This window comes from Rutidosis leptorrhynchoides, chromosome 8, assembly GCF_046630445.1.
Source record: "Rutidosis leptorrhynchoides isolate AG116_Rl617_1_P2 chromosome 8, CSIRO_AGI_Rlap_v1, whole genome shotgun sequence".
NCBI classification, from domain to species: Eukaryota; Viridiplantae; Streptophyta; class Magnoliopsida; order Asterales; family Asteraceae; genus Rutidosis; species Rutidosis leptorrhynchoides.
In genome coordinates this window covers 339,742,516-339,764,103 of record NC_092340.1, presented here as the reverse complement: position 1 = coordinate 339,764,103, position 21,588 = coordinate 339,742,516, and the positions used below count along the sequence as shown (strand labels likewise).

The 21,588-nt window shown below is 33.4% G+C and overlaps 2 protein-coding genes across 2 annotated transcripts; both read right to left on the bottom strand.

Moving 5' to 3' along the window:
- Window positions 1-2,328: 2,328 nt before the first annotated feature.
- Window positions 2,329-6,555, bottom strand: LOC139864816 (uncharacterized). The gene is made up of 3 exons (XM_071853387.1): window positions 6,387-6,555; window positions 4,726-4,763; window positions 2,329-2,628 (listed from the first exon to the last, which is right to left on the bottom strand). The coding sequence occupies exons 1-3, from the start codon at window positions 6,457-6,459 to the stop codon at window positions 2,515-2,517; spliced, it is 225 nt and encodes a 74-aa protein (XP_071709488.1). The 5' UTR covers window positions 6,460-6,555; the 3' UTR covers window positions 2,329-2,514.
- A 2,290-nt stretch (window positions 6,556-8,845) lies between these two features.
- Window positions 8,846-20,470, bottom strand: LOC139864556 (uncharacterized). The gene is made up of 4 exons (XM_071853138.1): window positions 18,880-20,470; window positions 18,133-18,216; window positions 17,424-17,529; window positions 8,846-8,906 (listed from the first exon to the last, which is right to left on the bottom strand). Exons 1-4 carry the CDS (start codon window positions 20,468-20,470, stop codon window positions 8,846-8,848), a joined length of 1,842 nt encoding a protein of 613 aa, XP_071709239.1.
- Window positions 20,471-21,588: the final 1,118 nt, after the last annotated feature.

Sequence of the window (21,588 nt, the reverse complement as noted above, 5' to 3'; positions counted from 1 at the left end):
TGGAAGATCAAGGATTTGCGTTAAGTGATTGGGAGGAAGAGTTCATTACCGAAGATATGGAGAATCGTCCAGAACGGATACCGAATAGAGGACGGGATCAAGACATTATCATCCGAGAAATAAGAGATAGGACGGTGCACGACCAACTAACCGATGATCTAGTTGAGCATATTTGGAACCTTCAGTCCGCATTCCGCACCATGAATGGTTAAATTTATGTAAAATGGTTAAATTTTATGTAATGGTTAAATTTTATGTAATGGGACGTCAGAGGCAGATCGCACTTTTAGGCCAAAAAGTGAACGATCTGCATGTGACTTCACAGACAGGGTTATTCATGGTCTTATAATCAAACAAAAAATCTAACAGGAACGAATTAAAAAAGAAGAAGAAAAAAGAGGCGTACAAACATAAGATCAAGTGCCAGGTTCTGATGATTTCGGTGAAACTCCGAATTGAACTCGTTCAACTTCTGTTGAAGGAGGATTTCATTATCGGCGTTTTCATTCCGAATCTCCGTACGTCTCGAACAGAACAATTCAACCTTCCTAAAGATTTCGCAATTGCATTCGACTTTTATGGAATCAGTTACGAAATTGTAAGCATCTTTGAGCACTCTAGACTCCCTGACAAAGGGCTTCGTGTCAATTGATATCACACCGTCCGAACAAACAATTGACACCGTCCACTCCACACTCATATCACTCGTATCTGACATGGTGGATTGTGGCGCTCGGTTGAAGAAACTGATTTGATTTGATTTGATTTGATTTGATTTGGGGAAGATGAAGAAAAAAACCCCAACCTAATTTTTTGAAGATGGTAGACTGATGCGTGTTGTATTCCTCCTTTGGTGGAGCCTGTTATGCCTAGCCCGATTGTTCAAGATATTGGGCCTATTTGTAGTGAGGTGGGTGGGCCCGAATTGTATCCATTACTTGGTAAGGAATGCGAAATATAGTGTAATGGTGCGTGGAACAATCTTAAAAAACTGACATCGCCAGTGATTGCTTCTAAGAGTTGCGGGGTCAAAGTTGGTTCGGGATCGAAGAATGAAAAATCGAAAGTGGCGGGCAAGAAGGTTTCTTTGTGTTTATATGACTTTGAAGAAGATGTCACTTTAGGTGAAGCTTCTCAAGCGCTTTTTACTGGCGAATAAGGGGGTGGCGATGGTGGGCCATTCACTAGAAAGTGCTTGGGTTTTTTTTTCGATTTCATGAAAGATTTTGAGGGCTCCTGGGTGGAAGGTGAACTCGTTAATTCTAATTCCAAGTTGGGTCCAAAACCAAAAAAGGTTAAGATCAAGAAGGTCCTAGTGTCGAGCTCAAGAAATTGAAAGTCGATGGTATGTGAAGTTGTAGGATGTTGGCTTCTTGTTTTTTAGGTTTTCGGTTCTTGTTTAGTGAGGGTATTGGTTCGAATTTGTTCCTTAGTTGTTTTGTTGCGTTAGGCTCTTTTGGTTTTGTTTGGCTAGGATCGTTTAGTATCTTTGGTCATTATGGTATTTGTGTCTTGATTTGATCTCGTGTTGTTATTGTGTTGTATATTAGTCTCTTTGGTCGTTTTTCGGTTATTTGTGTATTGATTTTGTCTCGTGTTGTTATTGTGTTGTATTATGCTTGCTATAAAGTTCTTGTTTTTTTCACATGTTTCACGTGTACCAATGTACCATACGACGTAGTGTTAAGTTGATAACGCTACCTTGGTACCTCTATCTCAGATTTAAGAAAATGATATGTTAGATGTTGTATAGGAAATCATCTAGAGGCTTAGGTCCGAAAACTAAGCAATCAAAGATCAAGATAGTAGCATTATTTAAAGTGTGTTATACAAAGAGATTTGAGTTTAATTGAGAACATGGAGAGAAGATGATTGCTTATTGCAATTAAGAGCATCAAGGTATTGGGGACACGAACATAATAACGGGGATAGTTAAAACACCCAAATTACGAAGTATTTACTTTATGATTTTATAAGAATAAATCGTAATGTGTCAATTTTGTGCACCTTCATGATTTTAGGTATATATCGCTCATACAAAAGCCCAATGTTATATCTCAACGGACTACGACGGATTTTGTGTATAAATTCGTAATCTGAGGATTGTAAAGACGAGTTGCGGTCATAAAGAAAAACAATTCGTGCAATCAACTAATTTATGTTGATTCGAGATGTATTAATACCCGGAAGGGTGATTTCCATTCCTTGATCTTAATAATTACTAAGCTAATCATCAATCTTAAGTACTATCTCCAAGACTTTAAATTTATATAAACATAATGTCCACTTAGTATGGCTCAAATAAAAAATCACAAGTAAAAAAAGAGGTGTGCAGCTGAAAATGACTACCAAATCGAAAACGAGACTGGCCATCTTGCAAAGTTTAACGAAACTGATAAAAAGCTCTGTTTGTGAATTAAATCAAACAAGAGAAACGTGCACATCAGCACTAATAAGTTATAAAAGTTTACTAACGATTTATATTATTATTTGTAATACCGAAACAAGTCTCCCTTAGTAGGACTTCCCGCAATGTATCAAGCTCCCAGCACCCAGAAAAAGACCAAAAATTGCAGCACTGCCTAGCGTTGTTTGTCCAATATATCTGATCTTCATAAGCCCCGGAACCTGCATTTCCATTATCATATCCATATATTACAAAGCAGAATATATGTATGAGTTCATGTAGAATATATATATATATATATATATATATATATATATATATATATATATATATATATATATATATATGTGTGTGTGTGTGTGTGTGTGTGTGTGTGTGTGTGTGTGCATATATATATATGTATATGTGTATATATATATATATATATATACATATATATAATATATATATATATATATATATATATGTGTGTGTGTGTGTGTGTGTGTGTGTGTGTGTGCATATATATATATGTATATGTGTATATATATATATATATATATATACATATATATAAGCACTTTTTTGGGGGAAGGGGGAAGCAAATTATTTTTTTTTATTTTTTCGTTTTTTGAAAAAATTTTGTTCACGAACATTATAGATTAGATGAAAATATGAACATTTAAAAAAGACACTTTGTGATGAATGTCATTATTTTGGCGGGAAAATGCTCGAAGAAAAAAAATAAAAACATTCAATTTTTGCTGCTGAGTTTATTTGCATCGTTTTGTTTTCATCTTGTGTGAAGTGTTTTTTTCGAATTTAGCCCGATTTAGAGTTTAGGGTTTAGGGTTTTCGGGTTTACTCCGTAAACCCTCAACCCAAAACCCTAAACCGTTCGTGTTAAAATATTCAATCTAAACCCTAAACCCTAATTTCTAAACCCAAAACCCTAATTTGTAAACCCTAATAGCTAAACCCTAATTTCTAAACCCTACTTTCTAACCCCTTAAAAAAAACTCAGCAGCAAAACATTCAATGCATTGAATGTTTTTATTTTTTTCTTCGAGCGTTTTCCCGCCAAAATAATGATATTCATCACAAAGTGTTTTTTTTAAATGTTCATATTTTCATCTAATCTATAATGTTCGTGAACAAAGTTTTTTCAAAAAACGAAAAAAAATTAATTCCCCCCACTTCCCCCAAAAAAGTGCTTCCCTCTTAATTAAATCTATATATATATATATATATATATATATATATATATATATATATATATATATATATGAGTTCATGTAGAAACAAAATGCGCAGGTCAGGTTGACCAAACACAATATATATATATATAGTGGTAGGATCAAGAGGGAAGTCGGGGGAAGCAAAAACTTTTTTTTTTCCGTTTTTTGAAAAAACCTTGTTCACGAACATTATAGATGGGATGAAAATATGAACATTTAGTAGAGACACTTTGTGATAAATGTTTTTATTTTGGCGGGAAAACGCTCGAAGAAGTAATATATAACAATTCTCGTCTTTTTCGAGCGTATGTTGAGGTTTTAGCTATTGGGGTTTAGATATTAGGGTTTAGATATTAGGGTTTATGGGGTTTAGATATTAGGGTTTAGAAATTTAGGGTTTAGGGTTTAGATTTAGGGTTTAGAAATTTGGGTTTTTGGTGTTTTAAAACCCAAAACACCAAACCCAAAACCCTAAACTCTAAATCGGGCTAAATTTTACTTCACAAAACATGAAAAAAAAACGTTCATATTCTTCACGAACAATATTATCTTGAATGTTATTTTTGTCGATCGTTTTCCCGCCTAAATAATAACATTCATCACGAAGTGTCTCTTCTAAATGTTCATATTTTCGTGTGATCTTGATGCCGGAAAAAAAAAATTCCAAAAAAAACAAAAACAAAAAAAAAAAAAAATTTGCTTCCCCCCGCTTGGTTACTTCCCCATTGATCCATATATATATATATATATATATATATATATATATATATATATATATATATATATATATATATATATATATATATATATATATATATATATCTTTATTTCACCAACAAAGCCCAACAAAATGTCTACAAATTATTTATCGTCAAAATTATGTTGGCTTGTAGGAAATAACAAGTGTCTGAAGAATGATCACAAAAACTATACGTTTTGGCGCCTTTCAGCATGTTCGACCCATTTGACACTTTCCCTTTATTTGAAGCCTTTTATTTGACCCATTAAAATTGAACACCCAAAATCGAGACAGTGATAATGACAATAGGAACTTTTTAGGTTTGTAACCTAAGAGATTAAATAGCAACGATAAGACCTTACCTTAAACCTAACAGCTTCATAAGTTCCATATACAGCACCTGTATATCAACATATAACTTATCAGATAAACACTAAAAGCTTTCTAAAATGAAGCTCGAACATCAAGATGATAGCAAAAATAAAAATACCCAACAACAAGCCAATTTATATACACTAGATAAAAGTCTATCCTTAAGCAAGTCCTACTTGTTATGATCAATACACATCTAGCAAACAGATGCATAAAGATATGATCAATACACATCTAGCAAACAGATGCATAAAGATCAAGGTATGAGCCAATTTCCAAGTTCTGATCTTAGTTAAGTACACAACAAAGGGGGAAACCGAATGAAAAGAATGGGCTAGAGAAGCAGTAAAATTAAAAGCAGTTGTAAAAAAGATTGCGAAGTTCATTTTCTTTTTTTTTTTTTTTTTTTTTTTTTTTTTTTTGAAAGGCAGCATAAAAATTTTCAATAAAACAACACAGTTTTTTCTTAGAAGATTTATTTCTAATTTGTTTGCAGATTGTCCCATATAAATACCGATTAATAGCAACAAGGGTTTTTCTTAGATGCGTTGTAAATATAATAGAGACTCGCAATCTGTTGATTTATGCTTGACTACACGTCTCCACTATAGCTCAAGAAGCTATAGCACAGGTGTTATATCAATCAGATTTCAACAATGTTGTTCATGATGCAACTTTTGGGTAATAGTTATCAGTCAATATTGTTGGGAAAAAAAAATTCACGCATAGTTGGGCAAGTATTTTCTTATTTTCTATATGGCCTGAATAACACTCTTGAGTTCCAAAAAAATGTAATATTTCACCTTCAGCGTCTCCTCCCCCGTTACCAATCATGAGATCTTCATCTTATTGACGTTTATACGTTTCCCAGTGAGTAGTATAACCATAAAGGAATTCTTTTTTAATTGATGAGTTACATATTTCTCCTAGATTAATCACTAAAGAAGTATGTTAACTGTTAATTAATCTTTACCTTTCAATCCTTTCAATTTTCTTATGATATGTATACTTAATACTTAATTAATACTTGATACTTGACATTATACAACTAATGCAACAACCTACTTTCACAAGTCTACAATGCACAATTCAGAGATATTGTAGAGTTGAGCCTAAATCCAACCAAAATATCATCCATCTAGGGTCAGAAGACAGAATTAATATAGCAATACAGCAATATACTCAATATATTTATATTTATCATAATTACAACTATATTATATACAGCACAATACACACATATTATATTTATGCACAAGCAAGTTCATTATAAAAACACTTCCTTTTAATTTGTAACCTGAAGTTCGAACTACTGTAATACAAGTATCATAAATCTTATTAATCTATCCAAGTTTTCACACAAAAAAGAGTTAAAAGGTTGCTTCCTAATCAAACCTCTTTTCCTTTTGCTTTTTTTTTAAAAAAGAAAAAAAAAAAAAATCTAACAAGGGTTCCGTAGATACTTGAGCTTAAAAATTAATTTAACGTTAGCAAAATCAATTTTCATTTCAATTGCAATAAGTAGATAAAAGTATCAACGAATATGCATTACCAACAATAAATTAGTGGAGTAACTTTAATTAATTTTAATAAATCCAATAAAGAACGAAACCATGAAATTAGGGTTATATAAGAAGGAATAATGGTTTACCGACAGCGCCACCAACGGCCCCACCAACGGCCACTCCGGCGGTTACTCTTGCTAGACAGCTATCTCTTCCCATCTCTATTCTTTTCTTTTCTATGTATTTTTAGGTTTTAAGTGTTTTAGTTTTGACAAAGTATAGCCACCTGTTTCTTTTTGATCTCTCTTGGTTGCTATGGTGTGGGTACTAGTTATATTTAAGTTTAAATATTTAATATTTACGGAGTATTTATTGTGAGATATAATATAATAATTGTTGTACAAGTAAAAATCTTTACGTTTATAAGTTTCATTAGCTTTCGTAACAAGCATAGCTTACCTTATTTATTTTGTCTTGAAGAGAAAGAAAATAAAAGGTTTAGAGACATGATTAAAAAAATTAAAACCATCACGATTCCAACACTCCAAAAGAAAAATTCATATAAAAATAACTAATTCTCGAGTTTAAAACTCATCATCTCATCAGAAATATGTATCATGTATGTTACAGTATTGTTTTAGATTATCTCAAGTAGGTGTTGGACTTTTAGTTTTATGTAGTCAGCCGTGCGTTGGTGCGTTTAAAAAAGGTTTTGTTTTCTCAATTGAAATTTTGTAAGTTTAGTGAGCCTAACATAACTGAAAAGAAAATAACTGTTTCAACAAATTGAATTCACATAATTTAATCTTCAATAATAAGACTTATTAGAACCTACATAATTTGAATATTTTATTAATTAATAATAAAATCCGTGAAAAGAAGAGAAAAAAAAAGATTATAGAAAAAAACTTGTAAAAAAAAGTTGATGGAAGAATTATATTATATAATAAATTATATAATAAACAGAATATAAGGGTTGAAAATGAAAAACCAAAAATGAGATAAAAGAACACAAAATGAAAAGAAAAAAAAAAGTAAGGATAGGAGGGCTGAAATGGAAAACAAATGGAGGGATGAAAGAACCACCGAGGCATCAGCTTGAGTGGTATCAGCTCCTTTGGGGGCGGGCCCGTATTCACCTCTCACTGAAGTGGCGCAGGTTCGATTCTGGGGGGGGAGTTTTCCCAGCAGGCGATCCAGGACACGTGTAGTCGCATTCTGTCTATGCAGGTGGGCTGCACGTGTTCAAAGCAGTCCGGGTGCGGGTGAAATTCCCGACGATGGTTGTGAGGTTCGATCCCGGGTTTCTACCTAACGTGTGAGTGTGTCTAACCAGCTAACCAGCTAACCAGCCGTTCAAAAAAAAAAAAAAATGGAGGGATGAAAGTCAAAACACAAAATAAAAAAAACGGTGGAGAATCGTAGAGTTCAAACCCAGGTGGACCAGATGAGAAGGCGCAACAACCATCACCACGCTAAGAGCGCATTTGCATTTTATTTGGCGAATGTTAGCTAGTAGCTGGTAGCTTTTAGCTGTTAGCCGGTAGCTCGAAGCGGGTAGCTATTAGCCGGTAGCTCGAAGCGGGTTTGGCAGATTAACTGAAAGCACTATTGTAAACGGCGTTCGTTGCGTCCGTTGCGACGCCCGTTGCGGCGCTTTGGTGACTAAACCATTTCGACCCCGTCCCGTTTTCTTATAAGTCGGTCAACGGTCAAAAGTCAGGTCAAATGCAGGAAAAATTGGGTCAACGCCGGTCAAAAGTCAGAAATTCTGTTAAAATTGGTCATAAGTCGGTCAAATCAATCAAAATTGACTTAGTTTAGTATTCCATTTTGTATTATATTAACGATAATAGCAATTATAGGTACAAACTTGTCAGCAAAGGTTTTTTAGCTCTAAAATATGTGTAAATATATATTTATATATATAAAAGTCAACATTAGTCAACATCCGTTTCGACCCCGTCTCGGTCCCTTTTTTCCGTTGCAACGTTTTGAAGTCGCTACCGTTTCGGCCACGTCTCGCGTCTTTTTCAACCTTGACTGAAAGTATTAAAATAAATAGTAAGATGACAAAACTAGAAGCTAAAAGTTAAACGCTAGTTTTAATAGCTTATAACTTTTTCTCTCCTTTAAAAAACTTCAAGCTCATGCAACCAAACAGAGTTTTTAAATTTAATAAAAGTTGTTTCATAAAAACTAAAAGCTAAAAGCTTCAAAAAAAACCTGTCATCAAATATAACCTTAACGTTTAACTTTCAATTAAATAAGTTCGTTAAAAAAATTTAAAAAGACAATTACACCCGAAGTGAGTAGTCCTCACTGTTTGTTTTTTCTACTACGAGGTAATGATATTTCCACACTCAAATTTTATACTTCCACCATTATTTTAAGTAACTCTCTAAAAATGCCCTTATCTCATTATTTCTCTTCCTTCACCTGAGCTACTTTTCCCACCTACCTCCGGCACTTCTCCCCTCTTCGTCTTTTCCCTTCATTCCCCAAAATTTTTTTACTAATAATAATAATTTACAACTAAATCTTTCTTTTTCTCTTGAACTACACCTACACAATAATTGCTACGAAGTTTGAAATCTGTATATCTCTACAAATCTACAACAGACCCACTTTGTATAAGTAATTTTCTTGCTGGAATAAGTCGAGATCTGAAATTGAAGAAAATATGTTCATTGTCAGTGGTCATAATCGGAACAAAGAAGTAGTTCGTCGAAGTTTTGAACGGGTAAGTCACCATCAAAAGAGGTATCAAAAGAGGTAAAGAACAAAAAGTAAATTTTATTGACACACTGAAAAATTGGATATAATCCATTCCGAGACTAAATGGAGTAATAAATCTGGTGCTTCCTCAATGATGTAGAAATTAATTGTATACTGCTATTATTAAAAAGGAGTTTAGGTTGATTGTGGAATAGGGACTGTTACAGGAGTTACAGGTGTTGGTGTTCATAAATGGGATGAAATAAGGGCACAAACAATAAAAAAAATTAAATTTAAATTTATATATTAAATAAATTAAGAGTATGATAGAAGGGAAGTGATAAATCCAAACTTCTTTTTTATAGATCCACCATTCTTTTGTCAAACTTTCTAAAATGCCCTTATATCATACTCTTAATTTATTTATTATATAAATTTAAATTTTTATTGTTTGTGCCCTTATTTCGTCCCATTCATGAACACCAACACCTGTAACTCCTGTAACAGTCCCTATTCCACAATCAACCTAAACCCCTTTTTAATAATAGCAGTATACAATTAATTTCTACATCATTGTCACACCCCCAAATAGGGTCAGGGGTATTTGTGAAAGTATGGATAACAGATAGCAAGATAATAAGGAATAGGCAATTAAAACTAAAGCAGGAAAGGCTATAGTCCTAAAGATTGCTAAGGCACCCTAGCTAACACATAAGACACACATAAAATGCAATCATGGTTCTCTATAACAACCCTGCTCTGATACCAATCTGTCACACCCCCAAATAGGGCCAGGGGTATTTGTGACCATTCATATCATAACACAGCTGTATAAACGAGAACGACTCTATATGAGACATTTTGAATAAAACATTTATTAATAAAATAGCGGAAGCATTAAAAGTTTTTACATCAAATCCAAACCGAAATAGTATTTGTTTTAACATGCAAAGTAAATGTAATGAAATGAAGACTCCATGCAGCAGCATTCAATTCATCATGTAGCATTCATAGCAATCACCTTCTTCGTCACCTGAGACAAAACATGCTTAAAGTGTCAACCAAAAAGGTTGAGTGAAATTCATAGGTTTATATAATATGCATTAGACCACAAGATTTAGTTTAAGGTTGATTGATACCAAATATATCAATCTAAAAGTGTTGCTGCAGTTTGTAATATCGCGATTAAACAAAAGTTACCCCATGACACCTTGTACAGTCAGTGTCGTTGAATCATTATTATGTAACCAAAGACCAGAGGTCAAATGGTTAGAGACGTTACTCTCAATAGCGCTACTCACAATAACTAAGTTTACATCTTATACCTCAGCAATTAACGATATTACGGTGGGGATTTGCATGACAAAGCACGACAGCACAATAACATTTTAGTACTTGTGTCTAAACGTAAAAAAGTTATAAATCAAGCATGTGTCTCACCCCAAAAGTTATAAATAGTTAAGTAAACAGTAAAAGTGGGGCTATGAAAATCACCTTAAATAGCAGTTGAAGTATCCCACGCAAGAAGGAAAGTAAAGCAAGTAAGTGATCTGGATATCAACCTAGAGGTATAACGTTAGATTAGTTAATGTCTAACTGACATAAAGTATGTTTATTAATATAGCAACTATATTGACAGTGATGGTTTTCGAGAAAAGTTCATATTTCTCAAAAGTTTCTATTTTTTGAAACCTACTATTTATGGAAAGCTTCCACTTATAGTAAGCTTCTAGTTTAAGAATGTTCGGGTTATAATTCTTAACAAAGATATTGTACAATCTCGCCCAAACTTCGTTGCTAACATGCAAGTCACTCGAATGATCTATTGTTACCGAGCAGCCCAGGATCTCTTGACCAGAATCTAGGTCTTTGCATTCGAGATCCACAAGCTTCCCATAATGGTAACAAGAATCACCCTAGGCCACAAGTAGCGGTGATGTTTGTAGTCTTTGTACGCTATCTTTAATTATAACCTTCACGTTAGGTGCGTATATACATATATATTCATTAATTCGATTTTAATTAAAATTCCTATATATTAATTCATAAAAATACTTTTATAATTTTAGTAACATATATTACTAATTATAACATGTTATTTATTTTTATTTTAATTACATATAATTTATAACATTATTTACATGTTTCGGTAAAAAATAATAATAAATCAAAGTAAATAGTAAAAAGTAAAAAGTAAGAAAAGAATACTTACTAGTAGTAATTCTTCAAAGAGTGAATGAGAGAAATTTTGGTGTGAGTTTGAATGAGAAATGAGGGGTATTTATACTTGAAAAAATTAGGTAAAAAGAATAAAATAATTAAAAGAAAAAGAAATATTTTAATTTTTAATGGGATTTTAAAATTCAAAAGTATTAAATATTAGGTCATGGGATAATGCACAAAATAAAATAATAAAAGTAGTTTTTCATTATAATTTTTAATTAAAAAGTAATTTATTTATTTATTTTTTAAAATTCATTTATTTTAAGGATTATATATATATATATGTATATATATATATATATATATATATATATATATATATATATATATATTTTAAATAAACAAATTGATTTAGTACTTTTTCAAGAATATTTGTCAATTTATTTTTTTATTTTTATTTAATTAATGAATACGAATTTTGCATAAAAATAATAAATAATTCGGTATTTTGTATTTTTAATAATAATTATGATTTTAATTATTAAACTATAGTTTTAGTAAGTTTGTAAATATTATTACATTTATGTATAATTGGATTTATTATATAGTTAAATATATTATGCATTAACTAAATAATAAAAGTGATACAAAGTTTATATACTTAGTTAAATTATGTCAAATTATATAAATTAATAATATATTATTTATTTAAGCGTACGTTGTTGACTAAAAATTACTATTCGGTCAATATTTAATTGTATATAACAACCCTTAATACATATAGTCAGGCAGATAACTCTAGGGTTAATTCAGTAAATTTAGAAGTCGAAAAGTGAGGGTTGTTATAGTACCTCCCCGTTAATAAAAACTTCGTCCCGAAGTTTTAGGTAGACTTCTCGGATGCATCAGCGGTTGAGAAGAGATGGGGATATTTCTGTTTCATTTGGTCTTCAGGTTCCCAGGTATACTCTGTCATACCCCGTCCTAATCCATCTGGACGAAGTCACCAACATCTGGTCCCATTGCGATGATCGACTCCAAATAATGTCTTTAAAATGAGCAAATGCACAGCGGAAGGTTTCTTTCATACCTGAGAATAAACATGCTTTCAAGTGTCAACCAAAAGGTTGGTGAATTCATAGGTTTATCTTAAAACAATAAAATTTATCATTTTGATAGACCACAAGATTTAAATGATGCATGGTACAAATGTGCCCGAATCCTATACCCACCTGTAATGTACATGCGATATCCATGCGATATCCATGCGATATCTTTTAAATACAGTACACCTTTCTCGTGTACGAAATCATCTTTCATAAATCTTAGTAACCGTACACATATATAGTGCACAAAAATATCATACACATAACCTGCGTATAAAATCATTCTCTCGATACATAACATTCACTTTTCATTGCTTTCATAGTTTGGCTTGATAACCGACCTTAACATATAATGCGCATAATAATATCCCCAAAACAGAACATCTCGTCTGTATAATAATCATATAAACTTCGAAGTACTAAACACCACGCCCACTAGCCCTTCCGTCTAGTGAACATTCTGGGTGGGGGTGTTAAACCCGGTAGCTACCTTTAGGATTCGCGTGAATTAGGCGTGCACTAATTCTCAAAATTAGTGATGTTCCCTAATTCTTAGGTTACCAAGCAATAATAATCAGGGGAAAAATATTCATATCACTTGCGGCAATTATCACGTCCACATAATTCAAATGTGACAATTATCACATCCACATAATTCATTCGAGGAATGTTTTGCTTGTGTCTATCTCGTCAAACATTTATAAAAGCATTTCATGTATTCGCAGTTCAAAATGCATTTCAAAAGCATTTAATAAAGCAATTGTAAAAACAGCGCATGTATTCTCAGTCCCAAAAATGTAAAGAGTAAAAGGGAGCAAATGAACTCACATACTGTATTTTGTAGTAAAAATACATATAACGTCAGTTAACAAGTGTAGGGTTGACCTCGGATTCATGAACCTATATCAGGTATATATTAATACATATAATTGTAATCAAACAAATTTATATATTATTAGTGATTTAACTGTTATTTTAATTATGTGTTTCATTAGTAACCTAATTAGTTACATTCATTAATATTAATATTTATTATAAAAGTGTTACCATAGTTTTGTTCTATAGTTTTGTTATATATAGTAAATATGATTGTATATAATTAATAGTTATTTGATAAAATAATATTGATAATAATGATAAATAAATAAAAAGTTGTTTTATTTTACAATAATAATAATAATAGTTATTATGATAACAATATTGATACTAATATTAATAATAACAATAATAATATAAAAAATAATATTGTTGTCGAAATAATAATGATGATAATAATAATAATAATTTCGATAAAAATGATAATTTTTCTAATAGTGATAATAATGATACTTTTAATAGAAATGATATTTTTAGTAAAAATGAAAATAATAAAAACAGTAATTTTTAATGATAACAATACTAATAATGATAATATTTATACTAATACACATGTTAATAATAATAGTAATAACCCTAATATTTATATATATAATACTTAGGTTAATAATAATAATAATTCTAATAACTAATAAATGATACTAATAACAATAACAATAACAATAACAATAACAACAACAATAATAATAATAATCATAGCTACCTCAAGAAAAAGCTTCCAAAAAAAATAAAGAACATAAAGTGTCTCCGCCCGGGCTCAAACCCGAGACCTCTCGGTTAAACACCCAACACTCAACTGTTGCTCTGCTGCCTCTTTTCAATAATAATAAGGATTTAAACTCTTATAACCTACTTCCTGTGATCATCTTCATCTTTTCTCAATCGCCATAACTAGCCTCACGACAACATCATCATAAATATACATATCATCATAATCGTTCATCATGGATCATCATACATCTTCCATTATCATGATCATTCAACATCATCTAATCATTACGATCACCATCATCTTCATATACGTACCATCATCAACATAATACATGCATCATCATCATCATATACTCCGCCATCCATAATATATTAACATCATAATCCATTCGTCATTTTCATTATCACTTTATCATCTTGTTACGTTTGAATTTACAATGAAGAATAGGGAAACGGTACGTCCATCAGAAATATTAAGTTGGATCTTAGTCCAACAGCAAAAACGTGGCCTAAGTTGCAAATATAAAATCATAGCCCAATATGACATCAGGTTCATAACAGCCCACGATTGTTCTTTTCCCCTTTTTATTTTAAAACGCAATTAGTAATAATGGACGTAATACTTGGATTGGTTGTATTGGTGGGACAAGAGAATAAAAAGAAAAGAAAAAGCTGGTTGGTAATCATCATCATTATTAAACATAATAATTATTCACCATTTATGTTCGAGTATTACAAAAGGGATAGCAGCGACAATCGCTAGTATCAAGGAAAAGAAAGAAAGAAAAATAGAGAGAGGAAGTGGTGGTTTGTGGCGGTTATATGCGTGTTTTGGTGGTGACGGTTGTAAGTGTTATGAAGGTGGTGGAGATGGGTTGTGGGTTGGTGGAGAGTTGGTTGCAAACATAAAGAATCGAGTAAGGTTTTGGTTGGGCTGTGAATTGAAAACAGAAACAGCAAGATATATAATCGATGGTGGTTGTTGGTTGGGTTGGTAGTGTGGTGTTTGTCGAGTACCAAGGAGATGGCTGTGGTTGTGTGATTGTTGAAGACAAAAGCAATAGAGGTGCTCGATGGATGATGGTTTATAGAGGTGAGGTGATGATGGCTCGATGATGGTGATTGTAAAAAAAAAATAGTGATGGCCGTGGTTATGATAGACTTGGTGATGTATCACGATGGTTGTGGTGGTCATGGAGGTTCAAGACCGTGATGGTGGTTATTGGTAGTGATGGTTTATAGCCGTGAAAGGTGGTGATGATAAATGTGTGGTGATTAAACAACGAAATGAGGGTGATGGGTGTTTCATGGGTGTACGGGTTTAAACACAAAATAGAACATGAAATCTTGTTGTTTGATGATGGGTTTATGTATGTGTTTTGGGATAAAAGAAACAAGAATGTTAATACTAGTTTTGAGTACGTGGTTTTTAAACAACAAGAGATTAACATAAGTTGATATATGTCAAATGTCAATAATGAATCAAAACATTAACTGGTGGTGATGTGTACTCCACAAACAAAACAATGATAATTAAATATTAGAAATAAACAATGAAAAGGAAACGTGTAGATAACGATTAAATCTCTGCCGACAGTTCTTCACATACTGTTATTTCGTACTCAGTTGCTACTCAGTGGCGGATAAAAGTATTTGGAAAAATCCCAAATTTTAAAATTAAATTCCTTTATTTATTTCAGTCATTATGGTATAAAATTCGATCATTAATTTATTAAATAAAAATTACATCAACTATCCCTCTCAATTCTGGGTAAATTATAAAAAAATTCTAAAATTTAATAAACAGCTCATAAATACATTTTTAATAAGTGTATAGTTTATAGAACTCATTTTCGGATCACCGTTTATTTTTAAAATCACATAAGTCTCTTTTTAACTCGTTTACTATCAATCGAATGACAATTGAGCGTTACCTTTGTTTACTAAATAACTTCGAAATCACAAAATATATATTTAATATACTTTCATTATATACATACATATATTTTATATAATAATTATCATAATATCATATTTTTATTTTATTTTACATCATTAATTTTAAAAATAACAACATATAATATTTTCAATTATATTTTCAATTATATATATATATATATATATATATATATATATATATATATATATATATATATATATATATATATATACACACACACATATCTATTTATAGTTAATTGTTCGTGAATCGTCAAGAGCAGTCAATGGTCAATTGAATATATAAATAGTTCAAAATTTTTGAGACGCAATCTTACAGACTTTGCTTATTGTATCGAAATCATATAAAGATTAAGTTTAAATTTGGTCAGAAATTCCCGGGTCGTCACATACTCGGGGCCACGTCGTGAATTCCAACGGATCTTAACAATAGGTGTGGTGCTTTGTTTCAAGCGTTTAGCAGATCTGTCCACGACTTCTACGGGTTCCTCTATGAAGTGCATTTTATCATCAATGCGAATGTCATCCAAAGGAATAACGAGAGTGTCATCAGCGAGAAACTTTTTAAGATTCGAGACATGAAATACGTCGCGTACGCTGCTAAGTTCTGCAGGTAATTCTAATCGATAAGCCACGGTTCCGATCCTTTCAGTAATCTTGAAGGGTCCAACAAAATGCGGACTTAGTTTGCTTCGTTTACCAAAATGAACGACGCCTTTCCAAGGGGATACTTTCAACATGACTTTGTCACCAACTTGGAATTCCAAATCTTTCCGACCTTTATTAGCATAGCTCTTCTGTCGGCTGCGGGCAGTTTCTATTCGTTTCTTAATCTGAACTATATTTTCGGTTGTCTCGTGTATGATTTCAGGACCAGTTAACTGTCTGTCCTCTAATTCATCCCAGCACAGTGGGGATCTACATTTTCGTTCGCATAAGGCCTCAAAAGGTGCAGCCTTAATACTCGAGTGGTAACTATTATTATAAGAGAATTCAACCAAAGGCAAATGTCTATCCCAGCCTTTGCCGAAGTCGATAACACAAGCGCGAAGCATATCTTTCAATGTTTGAATGGTTCGTTCACTTTGACCATCGGTTTGCGGATGATAAGCAGTACTCATGTCGAGTTGAGTTCCAAGAGCAGTTTGTAAGGATTTCCAGAATCTGGAAGTGAATCTACTGTCGCGATCGGATATGATTGATATAGGAACACCATGACGAGAGACAATTTCTTTGATATACAGTTGTGACAATCTCTCCATCTTGTCGATCTCCTTGATCGGTAAGAAATGAGCTGATTTAGTAAGACGATCTACTATGACCCATATAGTATCATTGCCACTAGAAGTCTTGGGCAATTCAGTAATAAAGTCTATAGCGATACATTCCCACTTCCACTGCGGAATATCCGGTTGTTGCAGTAAACCAGACGGTTTTTGATGCTCGGCCTTAACTTTTAAACAAGTAAGACACTTGCTCACATATTCAGCAATATCAGATTTTAGATTAGGCCACCAATAAAATTCTTTCACATCGTGATACATCTTACTGGAGCCTGGGTGAATAGAATATCTAGTCTTATGTGCTTCATCCAAGACTAGCTTTCGCAGATTTTCGAATTGAGGAACCCAGATACGGTTGTTGTAATACCGTGTTCCATTCTCCTTGATTTGTAATTGGTTTTCAAATCCTGAAGGTCCTTCATGTTTGATATTTTCTTGCTTTATAGCTTCTAGTTGTGCTTCCCGAATTTTAGCTGTCAGATTTGTTTGAATGATCATATTCAAAGCTCGCACTAGGATAGGCTTGACTCGATCCTTCCGACTGAGTGCATCAGCAACAACATTTGCCTTACCAGGATGGTACTTGAGTTCACAGTTGTAGTCATTTAGTAATTCGACCCAACGTCTTTGTCTCATGTTCAGTTGCTTTTGATCAAAGATGTGCTGGAGACTCTTATGATCGGTGAATATGGTGAATTTTATTCCATAAAGATAGTGTCGCCATATCTTTAATGCGAATACTATAGCTCCTAGTTCCAAGTCATGAGTAGTATAGTTCTTCTCATGCTTCTTTAATTGTCTGGATGCATATGCAATGAATTTCTGGCGTTGCATTAATACATACCCAAAACCTTGGTTTGAAGCATCACAATAGACTACGAAGCCTTCAGTTCCGTCAGGTAGTGATAAGATTGGTACGGTTGTCAACTTTTCTTTCAGGGTTTGAAACGCAGATTCCTGCTCACTAGACCACTCAAACTTCTTATCCTTATGAGTCAACTTAGTGAGTGGTTTGGCAAGAATGGAGAAATCTTTGATAATTCTTCGATAATAACCGGTAAGTCCTAGGAACTGACGAATGTGTTTCGCGTTCTTAGGTGTTTCCCAGTTCTGAATATCCGAGATCTTTGCGGGGTCGACATGTATTCCATCACTGTCAACTACATGTCCCAAAAACTGGACAGTCTTTAACCAAAATTCACACTTGGAGAACTTTGCATACAACTGTTCCTTCTTTAGTAATTCCAGAATTTGTTGGAGGTGTTGTTCGTGTTCTTTCTCACTCTTAGAGTAGATGAGAATATCGTCGATGAAAACAATCACAAACTTATTTAGATAAGGCTTGCATACACGGTTCATGAGATCCATGAACACAGCAGGAGCATTAGTTAACCCAAAGGGCATTACCAAAAATTCGTAATGTCCGTAACGAGTCCGGAAGGCAGTCTTGGAAACATCGGATTCCTTAACTTTAAGTTGATGATATCCAGATCTCAGGTCGATCTTGGAATAGATGCTTGATCCTTGTAACTGATCAAACAAGTCATCGATTCTAGGAAGAGGATAACAATTCTTGACGGTCAACTTGTTTAGTTCACGGTAGTCGATACACATCCTCATCGGACCATCTTTCTTTTTGATGAACAATATAGGTGCTCCCCACGGTGATGAGCTAGGACGAATGAATCCTTTCTCCAGAAGCTCTTGTAGTTGCATAGATAGCTCTTTCATTGATGGAGCTAGCCGGTATGGTGCCTTTGCAATAGGTGCAGCACCGGGGATCAAATCGATTTGAAACTCAACTTGTCTTTGTGGTGGAAGACCAGGGAGTTCATCAGGAAAAACTTCAGGGACGTCTTCAATACGCCGTTCATCTGGCTTGACCTCCTTTTTGTGAGCCAAAATGGCTTGACATCCTTTCATAAAGTACTTTCGGGTTTGGATGCATGAGATAAGGTTAAGTTTGGAACCACTCTTGTCTCCTTGGATAACAAGAATTTCACCAGTTTCGAGAGGAATATTAATTGTCTTATCAAAACACTGGATACCCACTTTCATTGGGGATAACCAATCCATCCCTAAGATTACATCAAAGCTTCCTAGTTCGACCGGCAATAAGTTAACCTTGAAGGTTTTATTGGCTAGAATCAGATTACATTCCTTGTAGATCCGGTTAACTTTTATAAATTTCCCATTGGCCATTTCTACAACACACTTAGTGTCTAAGTTTTGAGGTTTCTCGTTAAATAAGGCACATAATTCAGTAGACACATAACTTCTATCAACACCAGTATCGAATAAAACAGAAGCATAGCAGTTGTTGACAAGAAACATACTAGTAATGACGTCATCTTCATCCCTAGCTTCTTCATCAGTCATGAAGAATGCTCTTCCCTTAGCATTTCCAGTTATTGCAGTATTGTTCTTAGGGCAGTTGGTTTTGTAATGCCCCTTTTCCCCACAACCGAAACAAGTAGGCACGGTTTGATTTGTATTTGTAGTAGGCAGACCAACCTTGCAATTCTTGGCCGAGTGACCAATCTTCTTACATGTTCCGCACACAGCAGTGCAAAACCCATAATGATGCGTATCACAGCGATTACATAGCGGCTTTGTTCCAATATAACCACTTTTTGTAGTATCACCAACCTTCTTGTTTGAATTCTGACCTGTACCTTGAGTAGGCTCGAACTTTATTTTGTTATCAGTAGCCTTCACTTCGGTCTGTTTTTTCTTGGTATTTCTTCTCGCAGCCATAACCAGATTTTGAGTCATCAACATCATAGCCTCAATAGTTTCTTTACCAGCAGCTATAACATTCCCCTGAATCTGAGGAGGAAGACCGATGATATACTTTTCAATCTTCTTGCTTTCAAGAGTAACCATACTATGGCATAGAGCAGCTAGCTCCAGAAATCGGTTGTTGTATTCTTCAACTTCTAGATTTTTCATTCTTAACTCCCAGAATTCCACTTCAAATTTCTGGACTTGATTCCTGGGACAATACTTACCAGCCAGCATGGTTTTTAATGTTTCCCATGGTATGGCTAGGGCAGCAGTCCATCCAACTGTACCAGCATATGCAGTCCACCAAGTTAAAGCTCCACCAGATAGATTTCTAGTAGCATACTTGACCTTGTCAGCTTCACCGCAGTTATACAAACGAAACACAGATTCCATCTTTTCGAACCAGTGGTTTATTTCAATTGGTCCTTCGGTTCCTTTATAGCTTGGTGGCTTATAATTCATAAATTCTTTATGTGAGCATGAGTTCGGAGAGTTTCGATTTTCGTTGTTGTTGTTTTGATTATTGTTGCTGCCTTGAGCGGCAACAAGGAGTTGTTGAAATTGCTCATTTGTGAGAGTGACGTTAGGAGAGTTGATGTTATTACTTGGTTGTTGTTCTCCAGCCATTGTTCTTCAATACATAATTATTGTATTAGTTGAAGAGTTATGGTGCAATAATTATAATCTGTAATTATCATCAATAATAATCACATAATCACACACATATGGCAAGATAAGTCAAGACATATAAAAACAACCACTTAACTTGTTATTAACAATGAATGGATAAATCATCCTTATTACACATAGAAGTAAATGAGAAGTACGGTAGACAATTCCTTTACATAAATGAAATAGACATAATGGACGAAACGAAAATCCTGAGGATTATCAGTTCTTCTTTGAAATGGAGGGTTTGTGTTGATCCATTTTTTTTTATAGTTCAGGTATTAATGCTTGTGGTGACTCCCTCCTCCACATATATTGCAAGTAGGAATGGTCGCATTAGCTTTGGTTGTAGAAGTTTGAGTTGAGGGAATCGTAACTCTACAATTTTTGGCTATGTGACCTGTCATAACCCGACCTTAACCATAAGGACGAATACAATAACATATGATTTCATCGCGAGGTATTGACCTCTATATGCGACATTTTTCAAAAACTGCATTCGTTTTTACAATACAAACCATAGCTTTTATTACAAATACAAGGTTTAAACAACTTAATAATGATTATCGTTTAGCGATAATCTTATACTTACAAACTTTACATGAAATAATAACAATACGACCTCCAACATATTTTACATTACAAATCCTCCGATATGCAGTTTTATTTTTGACACAAATATGCATACTCAAGATCTTGCTTAAATTCAACATGTTGCAGCGGAAGCTTTTAGTTATCACCTGAGAATAAACATGCTTAAAACGTCAACATAAAGTTGGTGAGATATAGGTTTAATGCCGGCAGCGTTATAAATATAGACCACAAGATTTCATATATAAACGTTTTAATAAAAATATTCTAAGTTGTTGAGCACTTGATAACCATACTTAACATTTAATCAACGTCGCATATTCCCTTTATTATGAAATCTTACTACACCGTACCAAGTGTAGTTACCGAAATGAAGTACTGTGCAACCGTTGAATACTGGTCGTCCAGTCCGGTTGGGGTTGTCAGGCCCGATAGATCTATCAACAGGATTCGCGTTTACAATACCTCATGTAAATAATTGTTAC

Excerpts from the sequence above, each read along its gene's own strand:
- LOC139864816 (XM_071853387.1), bottom strand. The coding sequence starts at position 6,459 with ATGGGAAGAGATAGCTGTCTAGCAAGAGTAACCGCCGGAGTGGCCGTT. Across the intron at positions 4,764-6,386 it reads GGCCGTTGGTGGCGCTGTCG|GTGCTGTATATGGAACTTAT; the intron begins GTAAACCATTAT and ends GTTGATATACAG. Across the intron at positions 2,629-4,725 it reads ATGAAGCTGTTAGGTTTAAG|GTTCCGGGGCTTATGAAGAT; the intron begins GTAAGGTCTTAT and ends ATGGAAATGCAG.
- LOC139864556 (XM_071853138.1), bottom strand. The coding sequence starts at position 20,470 with ATGGCTGGAGAACAACAACCAAGTAATAACATCAACTCTCCTAACGTC. Across the intron at positions 18,217-18,879 it reads TTTTCCTGATGAACTCCCTG|TTGACAGTGATGGAATACAT; the intron begins GTCTTCCACCAC and ends TGGGACATGTAG. Across the intron at positions 17,530-18,132 it reads TAAGAACGCGAAACACATTC|CTAAAATTCGGGAAGCACAA; the intron begins GTCAGTTCCTAG and ends CAAATCTGACAG.